Source organism: Uloborus diversus, chromosome 8 (genome assembly GCF_026930045.1).
Source record: "Uloborus diversus isolate 005 chromosome 8, Udiv.v.3.1, whole genome shotgun sequence".
Taxonomy (NCBI): domain Eukaryota; kingdom Metazoa; phylum Arthropoda; class Arachnida; order Araneae; family Uloboridae; genus Uloborus; species Uloborus diversus.
Window position 1 is genome coordinate 5,548,706 of NC_072738.1, and position 22,710 is coordinate 5,571,415.

At 33.4% G+C, this 22,710-nt stretch overlaps 1 protein-coding gene across 2 annotated transcripts; it reads right to left on the reverse strand.

Annotated features, from left to right (window-relative positions):
- Nucleotides 1-2,446: 2,446 nt before the first annotated feature.
- LOC129227780 (zinc finger protein 568-like) lies at nucleotides 2,447-13,903 on the reverse strand. Of its 2 annotated transcripts, none has more exons than XM_054862389.1 (2): nucleotides 13,785-13,903; nucleotides 2,447-4,905 (listed from the first exon to the last, which is right to left on the reverse strand). In XM_054862389.1, exon 2 carries the CDS (start codon nucleotides 4,050-4,052, stop codon nucleotides 2,844-2,846), a length of 1,209 nt encoding a protein of 402 aa, XP_054718364.1. In that variant the 5' UTR covers nucleotides 4,053-4,905; nucleotides 13,785-13,903; the 3' UTR covers nucleotides 2,447-2,843. The 2 variants fall into 2 exon arrangements, with proteins under 2 accessions (XP_054718364.1, XP_054718363.1); XM_054862388.1 differs by having other exon boundaries at nucleotides 13,745-13,857.
- Nucleotides 13,904-22,710: the final 8,807 nt, after the last annotated feature.

Sequence of the window (22,710 nt, forward strand, 5' to 3'; positions counted from 1 at the left end):
GTCGAAATTCGGCCCTGTATACATAAGTCTCTTAAAAAAATTACAAAATTTGGATTACGAAAAAGCATAGCAAAGCAATTTTAATTGAGCAAAAAAACTTTCAGTTACAAATAAAAACTTTTTACTAGACCCACTGACTATATTTAGGATAATTATGTAGAAGCGGAGCGAGGAAAGAGGAGATTAAAGTAAAAACTTAGGAGCCTTGGAGAAAGTTGCATAGGGTCCCATAAATCCTGTCGACGGCCCTGCTTGGTAAATAATAATTTAGTCTTTATATTAATATTAGCTGCGTGCCCGGCGTTGCACGGGCTACCTAAAAAATGTAAGAGCAGTCCAGTTGATGCTTTTGTAGTACACTGACACTAGTTTCTAGACAAATGTGTCAGGGGCTGTAATAAATGCACTGAGAATCCTACTGGTCAGAAAACAAATTGCAGTAAAATTATAAGCTTGTCATTATTTTCCGTTAAAACACAAAGTATGATGTCTTAATTGAATATTTATGACTTGAATTTCTCAATGAGGTTGTTTCCTTTAGTCAAAAGTAATTAATTTGCAGATTACGGCAAAATAATCGAAAAGTAAACAACTTAAACACCCTGATTACAGGAAAAGCCTTAAAACAAAAGCCTAATTTTATTTCTTTATATTCGAGAAAAAAAATTGCAACAGATGTTTCTTTTCAATGATTTTCTTCACGCTGTAAATTTTAATAAAAGCGTTCATCCGGAAAGTTGAGTTGAAGCACTGAATAATAATTTGAATGGAGGAAAGCCTTCGAAAAATAGTGATTTGATTTTGAAATCTAAGAGTCATAATTAAAAGTTTTTAATTGATATCTCCGCTAATTATTATCGGAGAATTATGTTAAATAGCCAAACATGAAGACGGGAGGATTACGAATCCATCGATACCTGGTTCGATGGTCAGTTCACTGTCGTTCGGGAGAAGAAGCTTGGACATAGATAGATAGATAGATACTCAGATTTTATATGTATAAGATAAGTTATAAACTGCACGCAGCTTGGCATAAAAAGTTTTCTCCATGTTTCAACTTAAACACATATTCTTAGATTTCCTGCACTCATTGTTTTTTTTTTCAAGCATCCCATGTAAAACAATGACTTGAAGTGTAACTATGATTATAAGTACCAAAAAAGACAACTTGTTTTTTAAAAAAAGAATCAATATAAATTTATTATATGCAATCATTTATTGTTGCTATATTCATAAAATATGACTAGAGATATTTGTGAAGATAATAAAATCTGACATATTTTTCATGCTCTATACTGCACACATAAGGGGAAGGAAAAGTAAATCTAAGGTCAATGCTCTTTTACTAGATTTATTAGTTATTTCTATTTTTTCTTTTCTTTTAAAAGTTTAAAGAAGAATATAGGAAATTTAGAAAATATGAATCCCTTTCAAGATATTTTGCAACACTGCAGTGAAGGAGCTCTATTGTAAAATAATTATCCCTCTCCTAGAAGCCTTATTTTAGCTGCATTTTTATGCATAAAATGGAAACGAAACCTTCGTAAAAACTTCCGACTTCAAAGGAGCATATTCGAGATATTGATAACATCTTTATTGGAAACACTAAATTATGTTTTTGAGTACTGAAATTTCTTGATTAAACTCAGAAATGGTATTGCAAATTCTTTTTATTCTGATAGCTTGCTAAACAATGATGCCAATAAAAACCTTTTTACTTAAGCAGGAGGAAAAATCTTGTAAGCTGTTAACTGTTACTCTATTTTCCAGGTACTGGAGCTTAAACATTCTCTTTTAGTTCATAGTTAAATTTTTGGTCTTTTGACCATAACTAATGAATCCTCCACGGCTGATGAGCTCTGGATTCATACTTTATCTTTTCCTATTTAAAAGCTTTTTGCAATTTTCCTTTTTATCATCATTTGATATAATTTGTTTAATATTTGAAATTTTGTTTGCTTATTCTACACAGATATATATATATATATATGTGTGTGTGTGTGTGTGTGTGCATGTGTGTGAAAAATATTGAAAAGACCACACCAAAAGCTCATAGATGTGCAACGCAGCACAACTAAAAAGCCGAGTAAATATAAAAAGTATGTAAGCCAAATACCAAATACCCGTTTTGCCCAATGTTACTCTGTATTGCATATACGGAAGCTTAGACACTCTGTTTTAGTTCATAGTTAAATTTTTTCGTGTTTTGACCATATTTATTGAATCCTTCCTGGCTGATGAGCTCTGGATTCATCCTTTGTCTTTTCCTATTAAATTGCTGTTAGTATTTTTCCTTTTTTTCATCACTATTTGGTTTGTATTAATTGTTTAAAATTTGGTATTTGTCTTGCATACTTCATATATATATATATATATATATATATATATATATATATATATATATATATATATATCATTTGGAAGAAGAATGCCACAATAAGAAAAAATGAAATTTTATAGGAGAAGCATTTGAAGTTGAATCCTTCAGGCAATTGGCATTAAAAAAAGTTTACTGCTCTCTCCAGTGCTTAATACAAGAACAAAAAGTCTGTTATTATTTTCCAAAGAAGATAACGTCATTTGAAGGCCTTTAAGCGATAAAAAGAGAAGATTAAAAATTTCGTATTGTGGCACTCTTCTTCCAAACAAGCAATATGTGTATGTATATTAAAGGTTTATCATTGTCTGAATATATCAGATACTTCAGACGGTATCTGGTTTTCGCAATACTGTGAAATCCATTTGCTGCTCAATAGGTTGTGAAATTGAAGAGGAACTGGAATAGGAGGATGTGGCACCATCTGCCATGTCTGGATTTGCACACCACGGTGACTGTCTAATTTTCATCGTTGTTCTCCTGTATGAGTTTTTAAATGTTTCTTTAAAGTACAACCATCGCTAAATTTCTTTTGACAGTAATCACAGGCGAATGGTTTTTCTTTTGTATGAGTTCTTAAATGTCTCTTGAAATTGCAAATCTCACTAAATGTCTTTTGACATAAGTTACAAGTGAATGGCTTTTCTCCTGTATGAGTTTTTAAATGACTCTTTAAGTTGAACATTCGACTAAATCCCTTCCGACAATAGTCGCAAGAGAACGGTTTCTCTCCTGTGTGAGTTCGTATATGATTCTTTAAATTACTAATCTCACTAAATGTCTTTTGACAATAATTACAAGAGTATGGCTTTTCCCCTGTATGAGTCCTTAAATGATTCTTTAAACTGAAATGGCGACTAAACGCTTTTTGACAATAACCACAGGAATATAGTTTTTCTTCTGTATGAATTCTTAAATGTTTCTTCAAATTAGGAAGCTGATTAAATGTCTTTTGACAAAGATTGCAGGAATATGCTTTTTCTTCTGTAGGAGTTCCTGAATGTTCCTTTAAAGTGCTAACATAATTAAATAATTTTTGACAGGAGGGTGGCTTTTCTCCTGTATCAGTTCTTAAACGTTCCTTTAAAGCGCTAACATTATTAACTGTTTTCTGACATAAGAGTGGCTTTTCTTCCGTATGATCTCCTAAATGCTCCTCTAAAGCACTAACATCATTTAAGTTGGAGGAAGGTGAGTTTTCACTTGCATGAGTTCCTAAATGTTTCTTTAAAATAATTAAGTCATTGAATGTTTCTTGACAGGAGAGTGGCTCCTCACTTTCAAATGTTTCTAAATGCTCCTCTAAAGCACTAACATCACTAAAAGTTTCTTCATAGGAAGAGGAGTTTTCCTTTGTAGGCGTTCCTAAATCTTTCTTTGAAGCACTAACATCATTCAATTTTTTCCAGTAAGAGGGTGGTTTTTCTCCGGTATGAGTTCTTATATGACTTTTTAAATTGCTTTTCACACTGAAACTCCTTTGACAATAGGTGCAAGAATGTGGCTTTTCGCCAGTATGAGTTCTAAGATGACTCCTTAAATTGTCCAGTCGACTAAATCCCTTAGGACAATATTCGCAGGAATACGGCTTCTCTCCTGTATGGGTTCTTAGATGTGTCTTCAAATGGCATGTTCGTTTGAATGCCTTTTCGCAATAGACGCAAATATGCGACATCTCTTGTCTTATCAGTGAGTTGAAATGAAACTTTTTGCTTACAGTCTAACTCAACGGCTTTTTAGCTCTGTCGGAAAAATGCATCTTTGCTTGCAGTGTATTATTACACAAAGTAACTTTTATTTTCCTTTTTTTTTTTCAAAATACCCGTGTGAAATAGTTTATAACTTTAAAAATCAATTTTTTGTTGGTCAGGTGGAAAAAACATCCAGATTAGAAACTTTAAAAAAATATTTTTCTTCTAAAACATGTGATTTTTTAAAATCTTTGAAAGCATGTGTCTTTACATGTGCCTTTAAATGGCTAGTTTGCTTGAATGCCTTTTCGCAATTTATCAACTGGTATAATTTTGTTTGTTTAGATTTTCAATAATGCTACTGGTAAAACATGTTGATTTTCATGCCCTGGATAATTTATTACAATTTTGAATGGTTTATGCTAACAACTTGCACAGTTGGAAAAGGATAACAAATTTTTTTTTTTTTTTTTTGTAGGTCTATTTAGCATTATTAACTTTGATAGGCAGATGCATACTTTTATTCATTCTTAATATCTATTCAAAGCTACAAATTCACACATACAATAAAATTTCCAAAAGGAAGCAAATTGTACGCAAATTACCTATGACATTAAAACTTTTTCACAAAAAATTCAATTTCTAATATTTCTTCAGCATAACCAGCTAGGGAATGTTTTCTGTGGCTTTTTTTTGGGGGGGGGGGGGGTCATTTGAAGAACTCTACATCGATGAGCAGTTGAACGTTCAAGATCTTCACTTACGATGCAGTGTTGTTATCCAAGGTACATGTCATTTTCTTCAATAAGTTGTGGAATTGCAAGTTTAACAGCTTTGCTGAAGAAAAAAGAACATAAAAATTAGCATTTGTATACTACATATATACACAGGGTTATTCAAAATTTCAAACAGGATTTTGAATCACTATATTAGTAAAAACAAATAAGGCGAATGTAGCACAAAGAAACACATGAAATAATACGGAAACAACTATATTCAAGTTTCACTTATATCTCTCACAATGGGGTCGTTTCCAAAATTTTAAAAGTATTTTTTTTTTAAAGAACAAGCTTAAAAACATAGAATCTGACCATTTTTTAATTAATTTGTTTAAGTTTAATATTTAAAAAAAAATACTTAAATCGGAGGGCTTTCATTGTTTACGGCTTCTGCTGATGACATCACAAATGATGAAATGCCATTCTGTGTTGCCATTTACAGTGCAAAATATTTCATTCGCATCTTCACTCACACGTATTGGCAACGATATGGTTGATAGCAAGCGTAGAGCACACTTTTAATTCACTGCTTGATTATCATAACATGGAAACGTGGTAGAAAGACGCGGCAAAGTGCCTCATTTGTGATGTCATCAAGACCATGCCTTGTTTGAAAAATCGAACATTTTAAAAAATTAATTTTAAAAAAAATGTTGGAAAAATGAAAGTATTTTCTGGATCCTTTTTTTTTGCTCATTCTATCCATTTCAATGACTAAAAGTAGTACTTTTGACTGAAGGAAACCACCCCATTGCTCCATGTGTGATGCGAACCTTTAGTCACTTGAAACATATAAATGTGATAGTCGTCGGCCACCTCCTCTAGTGTCAGAGAAGCCTGACTGTGAATGGGGAGGTCCCGGGTTCGAATCCCGACTCGAGCATGGATGTATTTTCTCTCTGTGGTCCTTTCTGTGTGAATGTGTTGTGCTGTGAATGGTTGCCTACACTATAAACTGGTCCAACGGGTATGGGTGTTAGGGAAGTTGCTCTGTATTAATGAAATTGACCATTGAATAGTTTGAAATTAATAAGGAATCAGAAACTGAACCATTTCCAATAGCATGGGTGCCACTCTAAAAATTGGCCAGGACTGAAAAGCGCGTGGCTCCATTTTGCGACACCAAAATGTTAGCGCTTAGTTTGTTTGATTTTTTAGACATATATAATGCTAATTTTTGATGCTGTTACTATATAGTAAAACCAAATTGTAAGATTAAGTAAAAATTAAAACCTAAATAAAAAAAATAACGTATCATTGTCCAAGATTTTTAGGAGGTAAAAAAAAAGTAGAAAAAGAACCTAATAATAAAATACAATTAAAAAAACTTACTATTTGCTACTGCAGAAAAAAAACTGCAGATTGTATAGTTCAGGTTACATAAATAGTTCATATTTCATACCAAAAAAATAGTAATTAAAAAAATATTCAGGTATGAGATGCTATAAGATGCATTGTGATAAAAACTTTAACAAAACTTTCCAGAATTAGATAAGAATGGTTGAAATTAACAGACTGAGTAACTTATTTAGTAATTTAAAAACAGTTTATATTTTTAACTTTAGCAGATGGGCCAGTTTTTTGTCCTCAGAAGAATAAGACCTTTTTTGAGAGTGAGAGATTCAAAAATAAAAATTTGTTTCATCTATAAAAATCATTTTGAACATGAAAAAAAAATCCGGTGGCCGAAACTTTTGAAAAGACGGAATTCCGTCCCTTGGACGGAAGTGTGGCAGCCATGCCAATAGTATGATTGCTTTTCGCTCCGTATTAATGAAATTGAATATTAAGAGTGGTCCGAAATTAATAAGGAATCTCAAACTGAATCATTTTCCAATAGAGTGGTCCGACGTTAATAAGGAATCTCAAACGGAACCATGAGTGGTCCGAAATTAATAAGGAATCTCAAACTGAACCATTTTTCAATGAGTGGTCCGAAATCAATGAGGAATCTCAAACTGAAAGTTGGACTTCACACCAAATTACGGTGCAGTTGGAAAAGTGAAGCAGCACACCCCGAATTGCCTGTGTAGCGGGCACAAGACAAAAACAAGAAAAAAAACAAATGTGATAGTCCAGTTGCTGCCAAACTTTTGCACTTTGCTCAATGCTTACCTCAGTAGCACATATTATAAAAGCATTGCAAAATAGTTTTTAACACAACAACATCCCTTGTAAAATATTTGTGAAATACTTAAACCTTTTTGTGCTACTTGGGTAGACATTATTAATCGCACATGTATTGTGCGATGAGATTAAATCAACGATGTTATCGCACCGATGACTAATTTAAGTATAGTGCCCTTTTGAGTTGCAGAGTGTAATTGGAGTCCTTTTCAGAAAACGATGCCTATGGTTGAAATTATGTCTTTTTATTTCCTCCATGGTGATATAATACAGTGGTATCCTTGGCGAACTATTTACATATGAAATATAAAATTGCTAAATAAGTTCTCTCGAAGCATAGATAATTTAGAAAAAGATGCAAAACCATTATTGATAAATTTGTAGTATGACTAATGAAGAGTCATATCGAGGTATGATTCTTCATTTTGAGGTATGTAATTGAGGTTCCAGTAATTGCCTAATCGAAAGCATGACAGCAAACAGCTGACTTGGCTGACCATGAAACTAAAATATGGCACCTTAAAAGAGAAAGGGGCAACTGAGCGAACCAAAGTAACATATATAGCCAGCCAGAGTCATTTGCATGGATTTCAAGACATGCATGTGAAATGCGCATTTCCCGATGTTAGAACGGCGGCCAATCAAATGAAAAAACTTCGTCATTTCACGACGTAAGGCACGCACGTGTCTAAGATCGGGAAATACGTTACAAACATTGAAATTAGCATTTGTGACTTTGCAAGATAAAAGAAAATAGAGATTTCATTAAAGCCGAATTTTTCAAAATAAATGTAAATAATTGATAATATTATATGGAATACCCAACATGTTATATTTTAATGCAAAATACACCCCCAAAAGAAAAAGTACACAAAGATAACACATGCTTTCAATAATGTTGACGATACTATGCCAAGCAGTGTGTGCAGAAGGATTTTTTGTTTTAAAATTTTTTTTTAAGGAAAGTCCAACTTTGTCAGAATCTGGTTAATTTTTGTTACTTGATGAAATGATAATGGGATACTAATTCATTACTTGTGACTCATCCTCGATGATAAAAAATCAATGTTATTGTCCCCTTCACTCGTAATGACATCTTAACATTTTGGAGAAATCAAATTTGACATTGGCACAAGAAATGATTGAAGTATCTCATTTGTAATCGTAATGTTAAAGGCATTGCAAAGTTATCATAAATGTAAGTGATTTTAGTTGTCATGTACAGTAAAATCCCTCTAATGCGGACACTAACGGGACAATTTTTTTTTGTCCGCAATAGAAAGGTGTCCGCAGGACGTTTAATGATGTTACTTGCAATCAGGGTTGGCCGGATTGGACCCAATGGGTTTTTTTTAAAACCCATTTAAAAAAATCCATTATTTAGATCACTTTTGGGTTTTTTTAAATTTTCAAAGAAGTTTTTAAAAAAATTAATTTAAATATTTTCACAATTTAAACTTCTTTTTTATTTGCTCTTCACCACAGCCAATGAACATAAAAAATGAATTTTTAACTTTAATAGTATTTCTTCATTCTTAACAGCATTAAAAAAAAACTTCAAAGATTTTAAATATATGTATTTAACTTTTTTCTTTAACTGGTCAATAAATAACTCAAATTATCTTGACTAAGTCCTGTCATGTCTGATTTTCTCAATATTTGTAGATTGTACAGAGGAAACTACTCTAGCTGAAAGGCTTTCGTGTGAAATATTTTCTGGAACACGTCACAAATCTCGAATAAACAAGGTATATTTTTCAGAAATTAACAAGTTTTACGAACGATCGAACAGAAAACAGTAAGATGTACAGTATTTTCATTATCTTTACAAAATAGTTTAATATTTCTTACTCTGTACACAGAAATAGAAAGACAGGCAACATAAAATTCAACGAAATGTCTTGATTAAGCTGGAATTCAGTAACAACGGATTTAAACTACTTGAGGTTCTACAGTAGTTTTGCATAACAAAATGAAATACAACAAAGTAAAATGAGAAAAAAAAAAAGGGCTCTCCTCTGATATGCCCCCCTCTTGGCGAGATTTTTATTTTTCGCTCGATACGAAAATCGCCAATAAGGCGATAACTTGGCAACCCTGGTTTTGCAACTTGAACGCTGGAAAGTAGTTTCTCGAAGTCTGTCTTTTTGCACGTGTCTGTGTGGTAGGAGGTAGGTGCTCATATGTTCCGCTCTTAGGGAGATTTTAAGTTGAATACTCTAAAATAAAGTTTCAATTCAAATTTTATTTTAGAGTATTCTTTTTCTTGTTGTTTTTTAATGTTAATTTAGTTGAATTTTCTATTTTAATTATGAGTTCGGTTTGTGATGTTGTCCAAATGTATCAATTGAAATTTTGAATGAATCTTCTTTTTCTTTTTCGTCAGGTCGTCCAACGTTTGGACGTACCGGAGTCCTAAATAGATTTTTTATATTTAAACTAATTGAAAATAAAGAGGTTTTTTTAGAATTTTTAAGGGAAATTGGTTTACTTAAGAATGAAATGTTATGTTCTAGATGTAATTCTGTTATGAAAATTAAAAAAACTAAAAAATGTTCAGATGGGTTAATTTTTTTTTGTAGAAAGGTTATTGGGGGTGTTGTTTGTGGAAAAGAAGCAACGACCAGGAGTGGGTCATGGTTTAGTTCTAGCAAGTTGAAAATAGAGGAGATTTTTTTGATAACATATGAGATTTTAATTGGGACCAAAACTGCTGATATTGAAAGTCAATATTTTTTTTCATCACAAACTTTAGCCGATTGGCGAAATTATATTAATGAAGAAATATTAAATTACATTGAATTAAAATCCAAACAAATAGGGGGGGTTGGGAAAGTTATTGAAGTTGATGAATCTAAATTTGGGAAAAGAAAATATAATCGGGGACATGCAGTTGAGGGACAATGGGTTTTTGGGGGGGTTGAACGGGGTTCGGGGAAAACTTTTTTGGTTGCTGTTGGGGATAGGGGTAGGGAAACTCTATTTTTGGCAATTAAGCAGTGGATACTACCAGGCACGACGGTGCACTCCGATTGTTGGAGGGCATATGATACATTGGGGGAGGAGGGGTATGAGCATTTAACAGTCAACCATAAACTTAATTTTGTAGATCCAGAAACTAAATGTCACACTAACACAATTGAATCCACATGGAGACACGTTAAAAGTACTCTACCAACATATAATAGATTAGGGGATTTTAAATTTTATTTAGCTTATTATTTATACAAAAAAAATTGTGAATACAAAAATGAGGATATGTTTGTAAAGTTTTTGGAAATAATTCGCGAAATTAATTGGGTGGAGTACAAAATACAAGTAAAATAAGGTTGTTTTTTTTGGAATTTTTTTTGTCAAAACAAACATAATTTAAATATTTTTGTAAAGTAATGATAATAAAAAATGGGATAATTTCCCTAAGACCGGAACATATGTGCACTGCCTCACGTGAGGAAGTAAAAGAAAAGTAAAAAAGGTAAGTGAACATATTTTGAATTATTGTGTTTTTAGTGTGTTTCTGGTAGTTTGTATTTTGGTCTGGTTGGCATTTTTGTAGCACAAAAATGGTGTTAATTTCACATAAAATCTGTGACTTTATTGTATACTGAACGGAGGAGATCTGTGACTTATATCCGACTGTGATGTATATTAAAAGTCGGAGGGATAACAGACCGAGGTCCTGGCGAGCCCGAGGTCTCATAGTACTTTCGTAATGAGACCGAGGCAGGGGTCTCATTACGAAAGTACTATGAAACCGAGGGCTCGTATCCGGGAGAAACAACGGAAAAAAATTAATGCATTAATTTCATTAAATAATTAATGACATAATTTGAATTTTTCCTGTTGGCGCTAAAAAAGCATCGCTAAGAACGATGTATGACATATGACGTCATACATAGTTTTCTTGGCGACGCTTTTTTGGCGCCAACAGGAAAAAGTCGCCAAGAGGGGAGTATATCAGATTTGTTCCAAAAAATGTAGTAATTACAAACAAACAATAGATTTTATCACTCGAGAAGTAACTTTGCCTTAACTGTTGGTTATCATGGAAACTAAAAAATCTAAAACTTCACCATTCTTGGGTTTTGTCGTCTTTTTTACTTTTCTTCAGAAAACGCTGAATTTTCCAGCTTTTTTTACCCCAAGACAATTTTTTTGCTTTGTCCTATACTTATGCTACAATATGCTACAAGTACCCAACATTTTCCCTAAGAAAAGTCAAAAAAACCAACATTTCTTTTAAAAAACCCAGTTTTAGCTGGGTTTTATTCTAAAAAAACCCAAAAAACCCTGGGTCCATAGGCTTTTTTAAAAACACCCAGGTTTTTGCCAACCCTGCTTGCAATGGAACTGGGGAATAAAAAATTGTCCGCTTAAGAGGGGTGTCCGTTAGGAGGGGTTTTACTGTAATATGATTATGTTACAGAAAAATTATTGTCCATTGCAGAAATATTACATACACATTTTTATGGGTCACAAGGAAACTATTTTGACATTTTTCAGAAATGTTGTGTGTGCTAAGCAGCATAGAAAGATAGTATCGGTCAAATTTTACAAAATTATAGATTAGAAATCGGCCAACAACACTAAAGTAGGAGAGTTGATCAAACGCTAGGAGAAACATTTTGATCAATTTCAAAAGAAGAATAATAAATGATGGAAAAAGATTTGTGTTACATTAACAGGCACACATTTGAATTAGATTACAGGACTTAACAGGAAGGCAATTTGCTCAATATACATTACAACGAGAAATCCACAGACATAAATTGAGAAATAATATGAAAGTCTAAGAACAGGACTTAAAATATGTTCATCTGATATGTCCAGGGTCCAATCCAGAACTTTTTTGAAAGGAGGGTTTCAGTGGCCAGCGTTATACCTTCTATATAAAAAGTATCAGTTAAGTAGGGATTCCTATCCAGCCAAGGGTAATGGCTCACCCCTTATATTCCATGGAGCACCCCCCACCCCAAATGAGATCACCCCTTGACAGGGTTCGAAAATATCATGATATTTTCGGAAACATTGAAAATATTCGATATTTTCAATCAACACAAACTAATGTCTTAAAAATAGTAAATGCATCCTCAAATCACTTTTTTAAATTATTATTATAATATGTAGACTTAAAATCAAGGTTTCTTTCATTGCTCATATCTAATATTTCATTTTACATTTTTGTGAATTTTAATGGAGTTAATTTAGCATTAGCTGTTCTACATTTGTCTTCTGTTAGTTACTTTTACACAGTTACATGATTCAGAAATAAACAATATGCAATAGTCAGGAGTACAGTCATAAGACATTTTCTTTTCTCCAACCAACGTTTGATATTTCATTAGGTAATATTAATATGAATTAAAATTGTTACATTACAGGTAATTTTATGAATATAAAATAAAAAAAGAATATTATATTATTTTGTTATATAAATGGTGTATTAATACATCACAAAACTATAGTACATAACTTTTTGGTTATTTTTAATAATAAAGGAGCAATATTACTATGATTAATATAATTTTTATATTCAAAATACCGTAGTTAGAAAAATAAATGTCGAAATTATCAAAATATCATGATATTTCCAGAATAAATATCGGATATATATCGATTGATACATATCGGCAAACCCTGTCCCTTGACATTTAAAATTTTTAAAACTTTTTTTTTTGATACACTCTACTACAACTTTTGAGTAAAACTGAAGAAAAAAAACATAACTTAAAAAACAGGAAATATAGGTTCAAAAATTTCCACAGCAACAAATAGAAAAATGGCCTTTCCATGGAAGTACCTTGAAACACTAGTGTTAAAAATAGCATTTGGAGGTCATCTTTGGTAACGATAAGGTTCAGACTTTTTCCCAGTCATTTTTTTAAACTGAATTTCTAAAACCTCAAAATCTATCTTCAAAGATATTAGAAAAAAGGGGGTTAGGGACTTCTCCATCTTTGATGATGTTAGGCTCAAAAATTGGAATTCAGAGCATTTTCCCGAAATATTTTGAAAATGAAGTTCTAAAAATGCAACTTCAGACTATCGTTTAGCAATGTTAAAGAGAGGCAAGGTTCGAAGGCTTTGCCCTGAAGTTTTTGAAAATTAAAATCATACTATAGGCTATATTTCATAACGGAAGGGGACGGGTTTGAAACCATAGAAGTTGATTCGAAATTGGAAGCCCAAAAAATGCGATTTTGGGCCTCAAGTTTTTAGAATTTTAAAACACAAGTTCAGAGTTTTGTTTAAGTTATAGGAAGGGGGCTTTGAGGACTTTCTCTCCGGAATTTGAATGTTTTTTAAGTGTAATTTTATAAGTAGAACATCAGTAACAAAAGGTATGGGTATAAAGTAGGGGCAGCATTGGGCTCCCTAATGCCACCCCCAGGCTACAGTCTGGAGCCATGCGGTGGACTGACTTTGCTTGAACATTTGAAATTCGCCAAAACTCCCCCCACATATTTAACGCACCACAAAGCAACTCTTAAATCCCGAAAGGGTCGTCTAGATGGATGATAACATCTTTCAGTGTATTAATTAGTGTCTTTGCTTTAACAGAGTTTCATATAGGCCTGCAAATTTCTCAAGTCTCACAATTCTCAGTGACACTCGTAAGGCAAAAAACTTGTCTTAACATAAAGCACTCGCCACTCCCTCGTATATTAAAAGTAGTGGCTAATTGTTTTCATTAAAACATCAAAAGTAGTGAAAATTCTTTTGTCTTATTAGATTGCTAGTTAAATTTATTTGTATACGAAAGAACATACTTAAAAAGGGGACAGTGTTCAGTGGCAATTATCGTCATACCTAAAAAAATATTTTGTGGAGAAAAAGAAAGACAAGTTGACGAAAATACGACGGGCCGATAAACAACTTTTTCTAACTTATGCTGCCAACTCTTGTAAACTTACTTCGTTTATTCAAGCATGGCCCCACTGAATACTTAACGGCCGTGGCAATCGCTGAAACTCATGGCAACAAAGAGGGCGCCACTGGCTACCCCTGTTTTTGTTTCCACTTGGCGTGATTGTGAGCGTTGGCGCTTTGGCATCTGTGAATACGTGATTTCTCAACTTATTGTCGGGCGTACGTCATTTGACGAAAATTTCAATTTCAAAAAAAGGAATGAAGAGAAAAAGTGCTGAATAAACATTGTATTACAAAGGTGAAGAGCATTTCTTATTGTTATTTTAATATCATAAAAAATTACGTGTAATAAAAATTTTAACTAAACACAGAAAACATATGATTTTTTTTTAATAATTATGTGTGATTCTTAATATATTTTTTCAAACTTTTTTTTTTGAAAGCTTTGCAAATAATTTTCAAATTTTTTATTGAAAATTCCTTGGGGTTTCCTTTTTGGATACAACAGTTCTAAGATTGATGATATATGGCAGGCAGCCCTCATTTCTAATTTTACATGCTCATTTACATGCGAATTTTTTCTGCTCAATAAATTACATCGAAAAAAAAAAAAAAAACACGCTCCGCAATCTGTAAATACATTCATTTTTCAAAACTTGAGAGGGTCATTCATTGTTCCTTTTGACCCTGATGGGGATTAGAGGGGGGGGGGTTATAGGAATTTACGTTAACAATTGCCATTCTTTTCGTTCGTAATGTAATGTATATTTTACAACGAACAGAATCTAATTAAAAACGTACGAACAGGCCCGACATTTAAAAATTCACGGGGGGGGGGGGGAAAGGTTTTGTGTAGGGGAAAAAACAAAATACGAGCAAAATGCCTAATTTTAGTATGTTTGTAAAATTTAGGGGTGTCATAATTGCCTCCTCCCCACCGTGATATCCCCACTTGACAGGCCTGGTTAGGAATATTCTTTTTCAAATGAAGAAGAACAATAGAAAAGTTAAAAATATGATGGTAATTTAAGAAAATAAACCATTAACATAATTTTAAAAACATTTAAAATCAGAGTGTAACTAATACATGGTTCTACGACGGGTCCGTGGTTCTCGCACCAATATTGTACGGACACCAAAATAATGTCATTTATCTATTTCCCCTTCCATTTTTAGCACATCTCATGTTATAATAACTTTAGTGTAGATTTTAGTAGTATATTAGTGCACAATACGCATAGAGATGCACAAACGCTTAGTGCACAAGAGCTATTTCGAAAAAGTGCAGATTTTTTTTCTTACAAAAGGAAATTCATAGCATAATCAAAAACTAAATAAAAATAACATGGAGCTAGAAAAAGCTTTCATTTTCCCGAAGCTTAGTTTTTAATTAATTTTTTTAAATGTCCGATTTTGAAAATAAGGCGTGGTCTTTATGACGTCACAAATGATGTACTTTGGCGCATCTGTCTACCGCATTTCTACGTTATGATGATCAAGAAGCGAATTACATATTGCACTCTACGCTTACTATCAATCATATAGTTGCCAACACTTGTGAGTAAAGAAACTAATTGAATATTGTGCTCTGTGAGTGGCATCAGTGAATGGCATTTCATCATTTGTGATGTCATCGGCAAGAGCGTAATCATGATCGTGATAGCAATTCATGATCGTGAATAACTTAATTCAAACTCATCAAGCAGCCAAAATTCAAATTATTATTTTTTTTAAAATTTATTTTTAACATTTAACAAATACATGCAACAGGGAAAGAAATTCCTCAAATATCTACACATGAATTTGTGAAACTAATTTTTTAAAAAAAATGGGGAACAGATTATTTTACAAAATATCAACACTGTTGATATTTTGTAAAATCCTAGCAGGGGAGAGTTCCGTACAAAATTTATTTTGTCGTTGCAAAAGCAAAACAATGATATGATTTTTTTTACTTGCCATTTCTATGATATTTTTAAACATACATTCGATTTGCGATAGCTCGAATGTAAAAAAACCGACGGAAAACTTCGACTTATCGAAAGTTTGACTTAACGATAGTTTTGGTTTTTGATATTTTAATATTCAAAACCATCGAATACTTTAATTAATATGTACATATAACAGACAAAATTACAGAACTTAAGTTTTTTAGCACAATATGCACAGTTTAATCAAATGTATTGATAGAAAAAAATCAAAAGCATGCTGGAACCGCTTGAATAGAGCTGATTCTACTTCAGGAAATGTGCACATCTTCATTCGTTTCAAATTCGGATTGCAAGTGAAGGTGAAATAATTATTCTCCCATAGTCACTTTTTTTTTTTCTTCTTTTTTCTTTTTTTCGTTCCTTCGAAATAATTTCGAGTAATCTTGGAAAAAACTTCGAGTTGAAAGAAGTTAACTTCGAGTTATTCAGAATAATTAGAATAGAATTAAAGACTAAGTTGTCAAGACTTGATAAAAATTTCGAGTTATAGTAATATTCGATTTATCGGACTTCGAAGTATCGCAAATTTACTGTACTTTTAAGAAAATTAAAATATTTAGCGATGTAAAATCCTGTAAACATTGAATTCGTCATAAAAAACTATTTTCTACACTTTAAGTATGAATGAGAAAGGAGCTTTAAACTAGAAACTTTGCAGGAAATTTGATCGCCAAGTTTGGCGAAAATTAGGATATGAATTTTCTGTTGGAAAAATGAAATACACACACACAGTAGACCCGTCAAGTATCCGCAGGAATCTAAGATCTGCTTACAAATTTTTGTAATCTTGTTCTAATAGTATAGCATTAGGAGCAGCTCTAGATATTTAGCATTTCTTAAAATAAAAAAAAGTGTGGGGGGGGGGGGGTAATTTTCCGTGGATAGGTACGTAGCGGAGCATTTTTTAATCTGGCGATTAGTTTCAATTTTATTTATTGTCGGGGACTATTTCAAGTTACATATGAAGTATTTATTTGGCGATACCATAAACTATTTTGTCTTTTTCAAAGACTTGTAAGCGAAGCGATAAGCCCTAGAAACAAGATCTAAAAGTCCATTAAAATAAAAAATAATCCTCTGAATAATTATGTTTCTCCATAAAGCGTAAAATAATCCATCAAATGATACACAAGCTATAAATGAACATGTAAAATTAAATTAAAAGAAATTGCCTAACCAACTTTAGATCCACCATTTACGCATTAAATAATCAGCTAAATAACTTTACTAATTCGATTCGAATTGGTTTTTTACGGTATATTTCTGAGCATCTTGCGAAATATTGATGTTTGTTACATGTTCCATTTATTACTTAAAATAAACAAGCTTTGAAACTTGTCGTTGATTGGTAGATGCAACCGTGGCTTGTGGCGCCTCCTTGCGGTCAGAATGGGCAAATATGAAGTTTTGAAGTTTTTCTATCTAGTGTGGCCATGTTCAACGTGCTGGAATAGTTGCCCCGGTTTTAACACAAGAAAGTCAAAAATTGTCAAGGCCTGGTAAGCGCCAGCGCATTCAGTGGGGCAATGATTCAAGGAGCCATTGGATATGGGATATGCTCGCATGGAGTAACCGGTAGAACCGGATGGTCAATTTGGGTTGCGTTCGACGAAAACTCACTGGTCGACCGGTAAGTAACTGGTACCCTAACCGAATCGTTCTATGATCAACCGGTTACCACGGCGGTTACCAATCTAAGCAGTTGATTGGTTGATTGGAGCACGTGATTATTAGCTGTCACGTGATTAACTAACCGGTTGCTCTCGGTCGAGCTCGTCGAACGCAACCTTGATGACATCACAGACCCGCTGCTGTTTTCCCCACGTTTCTTGAAGAAAAACTTTCGGCAATCCGCTAGAGGGCAGTGCGGTTGGAGAGCACGCCTAATTTTGACGGAGTTTACATTGGTTGATGCGGGATTTAGTAATAATTCGGCTCTGCGTTAAAGTTGTTTTTCCGCATTTCATAAAAAAAAATTATGAGAGTTTTAAAATATTTTAACGGATACATCAAAGTTGATTATTAAGAGAAAAAAAACTAATCTTGTTGGTATACCAGCGTGCAAAAGTGGGTTACTGATCAGGCAAAGAATACGTATTGCTTTTCAAAATTCCCGAAGATGAGGTGAAACTTAAGAAATGGAACTCTTTAATTTCTTTTTAAAATTTCAATAGTGTAGTCTGCACCATAATCCGTCCCCCCCCGCACCCCTGCATAGCTAAGGGTAAATTGCTTGAATCGCTGCTTTATTGAGATGACCGATAGCTTTTCTTATTGCAGATATAATATGCAGATTTAGCTTTGGTGTGCCCCCTTCCCCCCAAATATTGCGCAAGCCCCACAACACGCAAAAAAATTCCCCAATGGACACTTAACTAGTTTTTAAACACCTCTAATAGTTTTGATGATTTAATTTGCATCCCCCTTGGGGGATCCCCCCTTTGGGGTGGATTTCCATCCACCTTGGGGGCATCCCTGTTTTATCTTTAGCTTCAGTTACTTTCCGAGATGGCGATGGATTTTGAAAATTGCAAATGGTTTCGCTATGAGTGCCCCCCCCCCCCCCGAGTAAACGCGCAACCCATCCCATCCCAAAATTTTACGAAGCACCCCACCCCTCATAAATTAACCCCCCAAAAAATGAGATTTTCATCTTTTTAAAGCACTCTGTGCAATAATTTAAATGGCATAAACAGAGCCATACCCCCCCCCCCCCCACCGCTTTAGTTCAATGATTAGAATTAAATTGCTGAAATCTTTACTTGCCGAGATGGCCGACTGATTTTCTACACAACAGAAACAAATATGCTGGTATTTGCTCTATGGATGTTTCCCCAAGAGTGATGGCGCAAAGTACCCCTCCCCCCATTTTATTGGCGTCCCCCCCCCCAGAAGTACTTTTTTCCTGATAATGAGACTAAAATAATTTTGAAACATCTGCTATAAAAAATTGAATAGTGTAGGCTCCACCATGAGCCATCGACCCCCCCCCCCCCCGGGGTTACCTTCGCTTTAGCTATAATTATTAGGAAAAAATACTGAAAGATTTAATTAACAAAATGACCGCTGGTTGTTCTATGCAAAAACTTTAGTTAAGAAAGCTCGCCTCAAGGGGCGATAGCATCCACTCTCACAATTTTACAGAGCCCTCCATCACTCCCTCGAAAATGGTTTCTCTAAAAATTGAGACCTGAAATCCTTTTAAGATGCCTTCTTTTGAAATTTTCGCTAGTGTAGTAAATTTTCGCATCATGAGCAATCCCCCCCACTTCCTCTTCCCCCGACGGCACCCCTGCTTTAGCTATTATTATTATTTGAATAAAGTATCGCAATATTTATTCACCGAGTAGAATGCAGAAACTTTAGCAACAGGTACCCACCCCCAAACAATCATTCCCCCCCCCCTGAAATTTTAGCAAAACCCCGCAAAATGCAAATCTCCCAATAAGACAAAATCCTTTAAAAACAGCTTCTAAACTATTCCTTTTTTTTTAAATCGTAAAATAAATTCTAAATTTACTTCTCTATTTGATATGAAATTTTCAAATTCAGACTGCATATTTTAGCAAATGATATTTTAATTTGCTGAAAAAATTCAGAAGCAGTTTTAAAAAAGAAAATAAGATCTCCAAAAATCTTCTTTTGGCAAATTTTACTATCCAGTTTCTGTTTTCTTTCCATCGATAAAAGGTCACGCCATTTGCTGTAATGATATATCTGACCATGGCCCCACTGAATACTTAACGGCCGTGGCAATCGCTGAAACTCATGGCAACAAAGAGGGCGCCACTGGCTACCCCTGTTTTTGTTTCCACTTGGCGTGATTGTGAGCGTTGGCGCTTTGGCATCTGTGAATACGTGATTTCTCGACTTATTATCGGGCGTACGTCATTTGACGAAAATTTTAATTTCAAAAGAAGGAATGAAGAGAAAAAGTGCTGAATAAACATTGTATTACAATGGTGAAGAGCATTTTCTTATTGTTATTTTAATATCATATCAAAAATTACGTGTAATAAAAAATTTTAACTAAACACAGAAAACATATGATTTTTTTAATATTAATGCGTAATCTCTTAATATATTTTTTTCAAAAAAATTTTTTTTTTTTTGAAAGCTTTGCAAATAATTTTAAAATTTTTTATTGAAAATCCCCTGGGATTTCCTTTTTGGATACAAACAGTTCTAAGATTGATGATATATGGCAGGCAGCCCTCATTTCTAATTTTACATGCTCATTTACATGCGAATTTTTTCTGCTTAATAAATTACATCGAAAAAAAAAAACTCGCTCCGCAATCTGTAAATACATTCATTTTTCTAAACTTGAGAGGGTCATTCATTGCCCCTTTTGACCCTGATGGGGATTAGAGGGGGGGGGGGAGGTATAGGAATTTACGTTAACAATTGCCATTCTTTTCGCTCGTAATGTAGTGTATATTTTACAATGAATAGAATCTAATTAAAAACGTACGAACAGGCCCGACATTTAAAAATTCGCGGGGGGGGGGGCAAAGGTTTTGTGTAGGGAAAAAAACAACAAAATACGAGCAAAATGCCTAATTTTAGTATGTTTGTAAAATTTAGGAGTGTCATAATTGCCTCCTCCCCACCGTGATATCCCCACTTGACAGGCCTGGTTATATACAGGTCAGTGGGCGTACGTCATTTGACGAAAATTTTAATTTCAAAAGAAGGAATGAAGAGAAAAAGTGCTGAATAAACATTGTATTACAAAGGTGAACAGCATTTCTTATTGTTATTTTAATATCATATCAAAAATTACGTGTAATAAAAAATTTTAACTAAACACAGAAAACATTATGATTTTTTTTAAATATTAATGCGTAATTCTTAATATATTTTTTCAAAAAAAATTTTTTTTTTGAAAGCTTTGCAAATAATTTTTAAATTTTTTATTGAAAATCCCCTGGGATTTCCTTTTTGGATACAACAGTTCTAAGATTGATGATATATGGCAGGCAGCCCTCATTTCTAATTTTACATGCTCATTTACATGCGAATTTTTTCTGCTTAATAAATTACATCGAAAAAAAAAAAAAAAAACACGCTCCGCAATCTGTAAATACATTCATTTTTCAAAACTTGAGAGGGTCATTCATTGCCCCTTTTGACCCTGATGGGGATTAGAGGGGGGGGGGAGGTATAGGAATTTACGTTAACAATTGCCATTATTTTCACTCGTAATGTAGTGTATGTTTTACAATGAATAGAATCTAATTAAAAACGTACGAACAGGCCCGACATTTAAAAATTCGCGGGGGGGGGCAAAGGTTTTGTGTAGGGGAAAAAAACAACAAAATACGAGCAAAATGCCTAATTTTAGTATGTTTGTAAAATTTAGGAGTGTCATAATTGCCTCCTCCCCACCGTGATATCCCCACTTGACAGGCCTGGTTAGGAATATTCTTTTTCAAATGAAGAAGAACAATAGAAAAGTTAAAAATATGATGGCAATTTAAGAAAATGAACCATTAACATAATTTTAAAAACATTTAAAATCAGAGTGTGACTAATACATGGTTCTACGACGGGTCCGCGGTTCTCGCACCAATATTGCACGGACACCAAAATAATGTCATTTATCTATTTCCCCTTCCATTTTTAGCACATCTCATGTTATAATAACTTTAGTGTAGATTTTAGTAGTATATTAGTGCACAATACGCATAGAGATGCACAAACGCTTAGTGCACAAGAGCTATTTCGAAAAAGTGCAGATTTTTTTTTCTTACAAAAGGAAATTCATAGCATAATCAAAAAATAAATAAAAATAACATGGAGCTAGAAAAAACTTTCATTTTCCCGAAGCTTAGTTTTTAATTAATTTTTTTAAATGTCCGATTTTGAAAATAAGGCGTGGTCTTTATGACGTCACAAATGATATACTTTGGCGCATCTGTCTACCGGGTTTCTACGTTATGATGATCAAGAAGCGAATTACATATTGCACTCTACGCTTACTATCAATCATATAGTTGCCAACACTTGTGAGTAAAGAAACTAATTGAATATTGTGCTCTGTGAGTAGCATCAGTGAATGGCATTTCATCATTTGTGATGTCATCGGCAGAAGCGTAAACAATGAAAGCGCACCGATTAATGCTTTTTTTTTTAATATTAAACTTAGTCAAGTTATTTTAAAAAATGATCAGATCCTATGATTTTAAAAATGTTCTTTCAAAAAAAAAAAAAAAAAAAAAACCTTAAAATTTCGGAAACGACGCTGTTGCTTCACACGCTTTGAGCATTAAAAAAATGTATATATATACACCCAATCCTCTTTTTATGCGGTGAATAGGGACCGCATAAAAAAATCGTGTAAAAAAAAATGCTTGAAACTTCAACAGTAGCTTTAAAAAGTTTTCGCAACTGAGTTAAAAAATATTTTTTTATGCGGTGGATAGGGAGTGCATAAAAAAAGTCTCACGTAGAAAAAACCAAAAATATTATATTTAAACGAAATCAAAATAACCCAAGCGATGATAATTTTGCCGACTCCCGAAAAATTTCCCGAATTAAGAAATTTTTGGAAAGTCACAGCGACTTCCCATCGGATGCCCCTGTCGACCCTTGATGATACTACCAAGCACTCGTTTGATAAATAATTTTCGCTCGTTTTATAAATAATTTTTATAAACTACACAAAAAAAAGTCCGCACAAAAACAGGTTTGGGTGTACACACACACATCGGAAGGCGCACAGACCGGAGAGCGTTCACTTTAGCTCAGGTTCTATCCCCACCCCCAGGCTCCCACCTTACCTATAGCATCCCAGGTGCTATCACTTCAATATATTTTTCAATTGTTATAAAGTGTTCACGCAGTAAATAATTTTTATGATAAAGGTCAGA

Excerpts from the sequence above, each read along its gene's own strand:
- LOC129227780 (XM_054862389.1), bottom strand. The coding sequence starts at position 4,052 with ATGTCGCATATTTGCGTCTATTGCGAAAAGGCATTCAAACGAACATGC.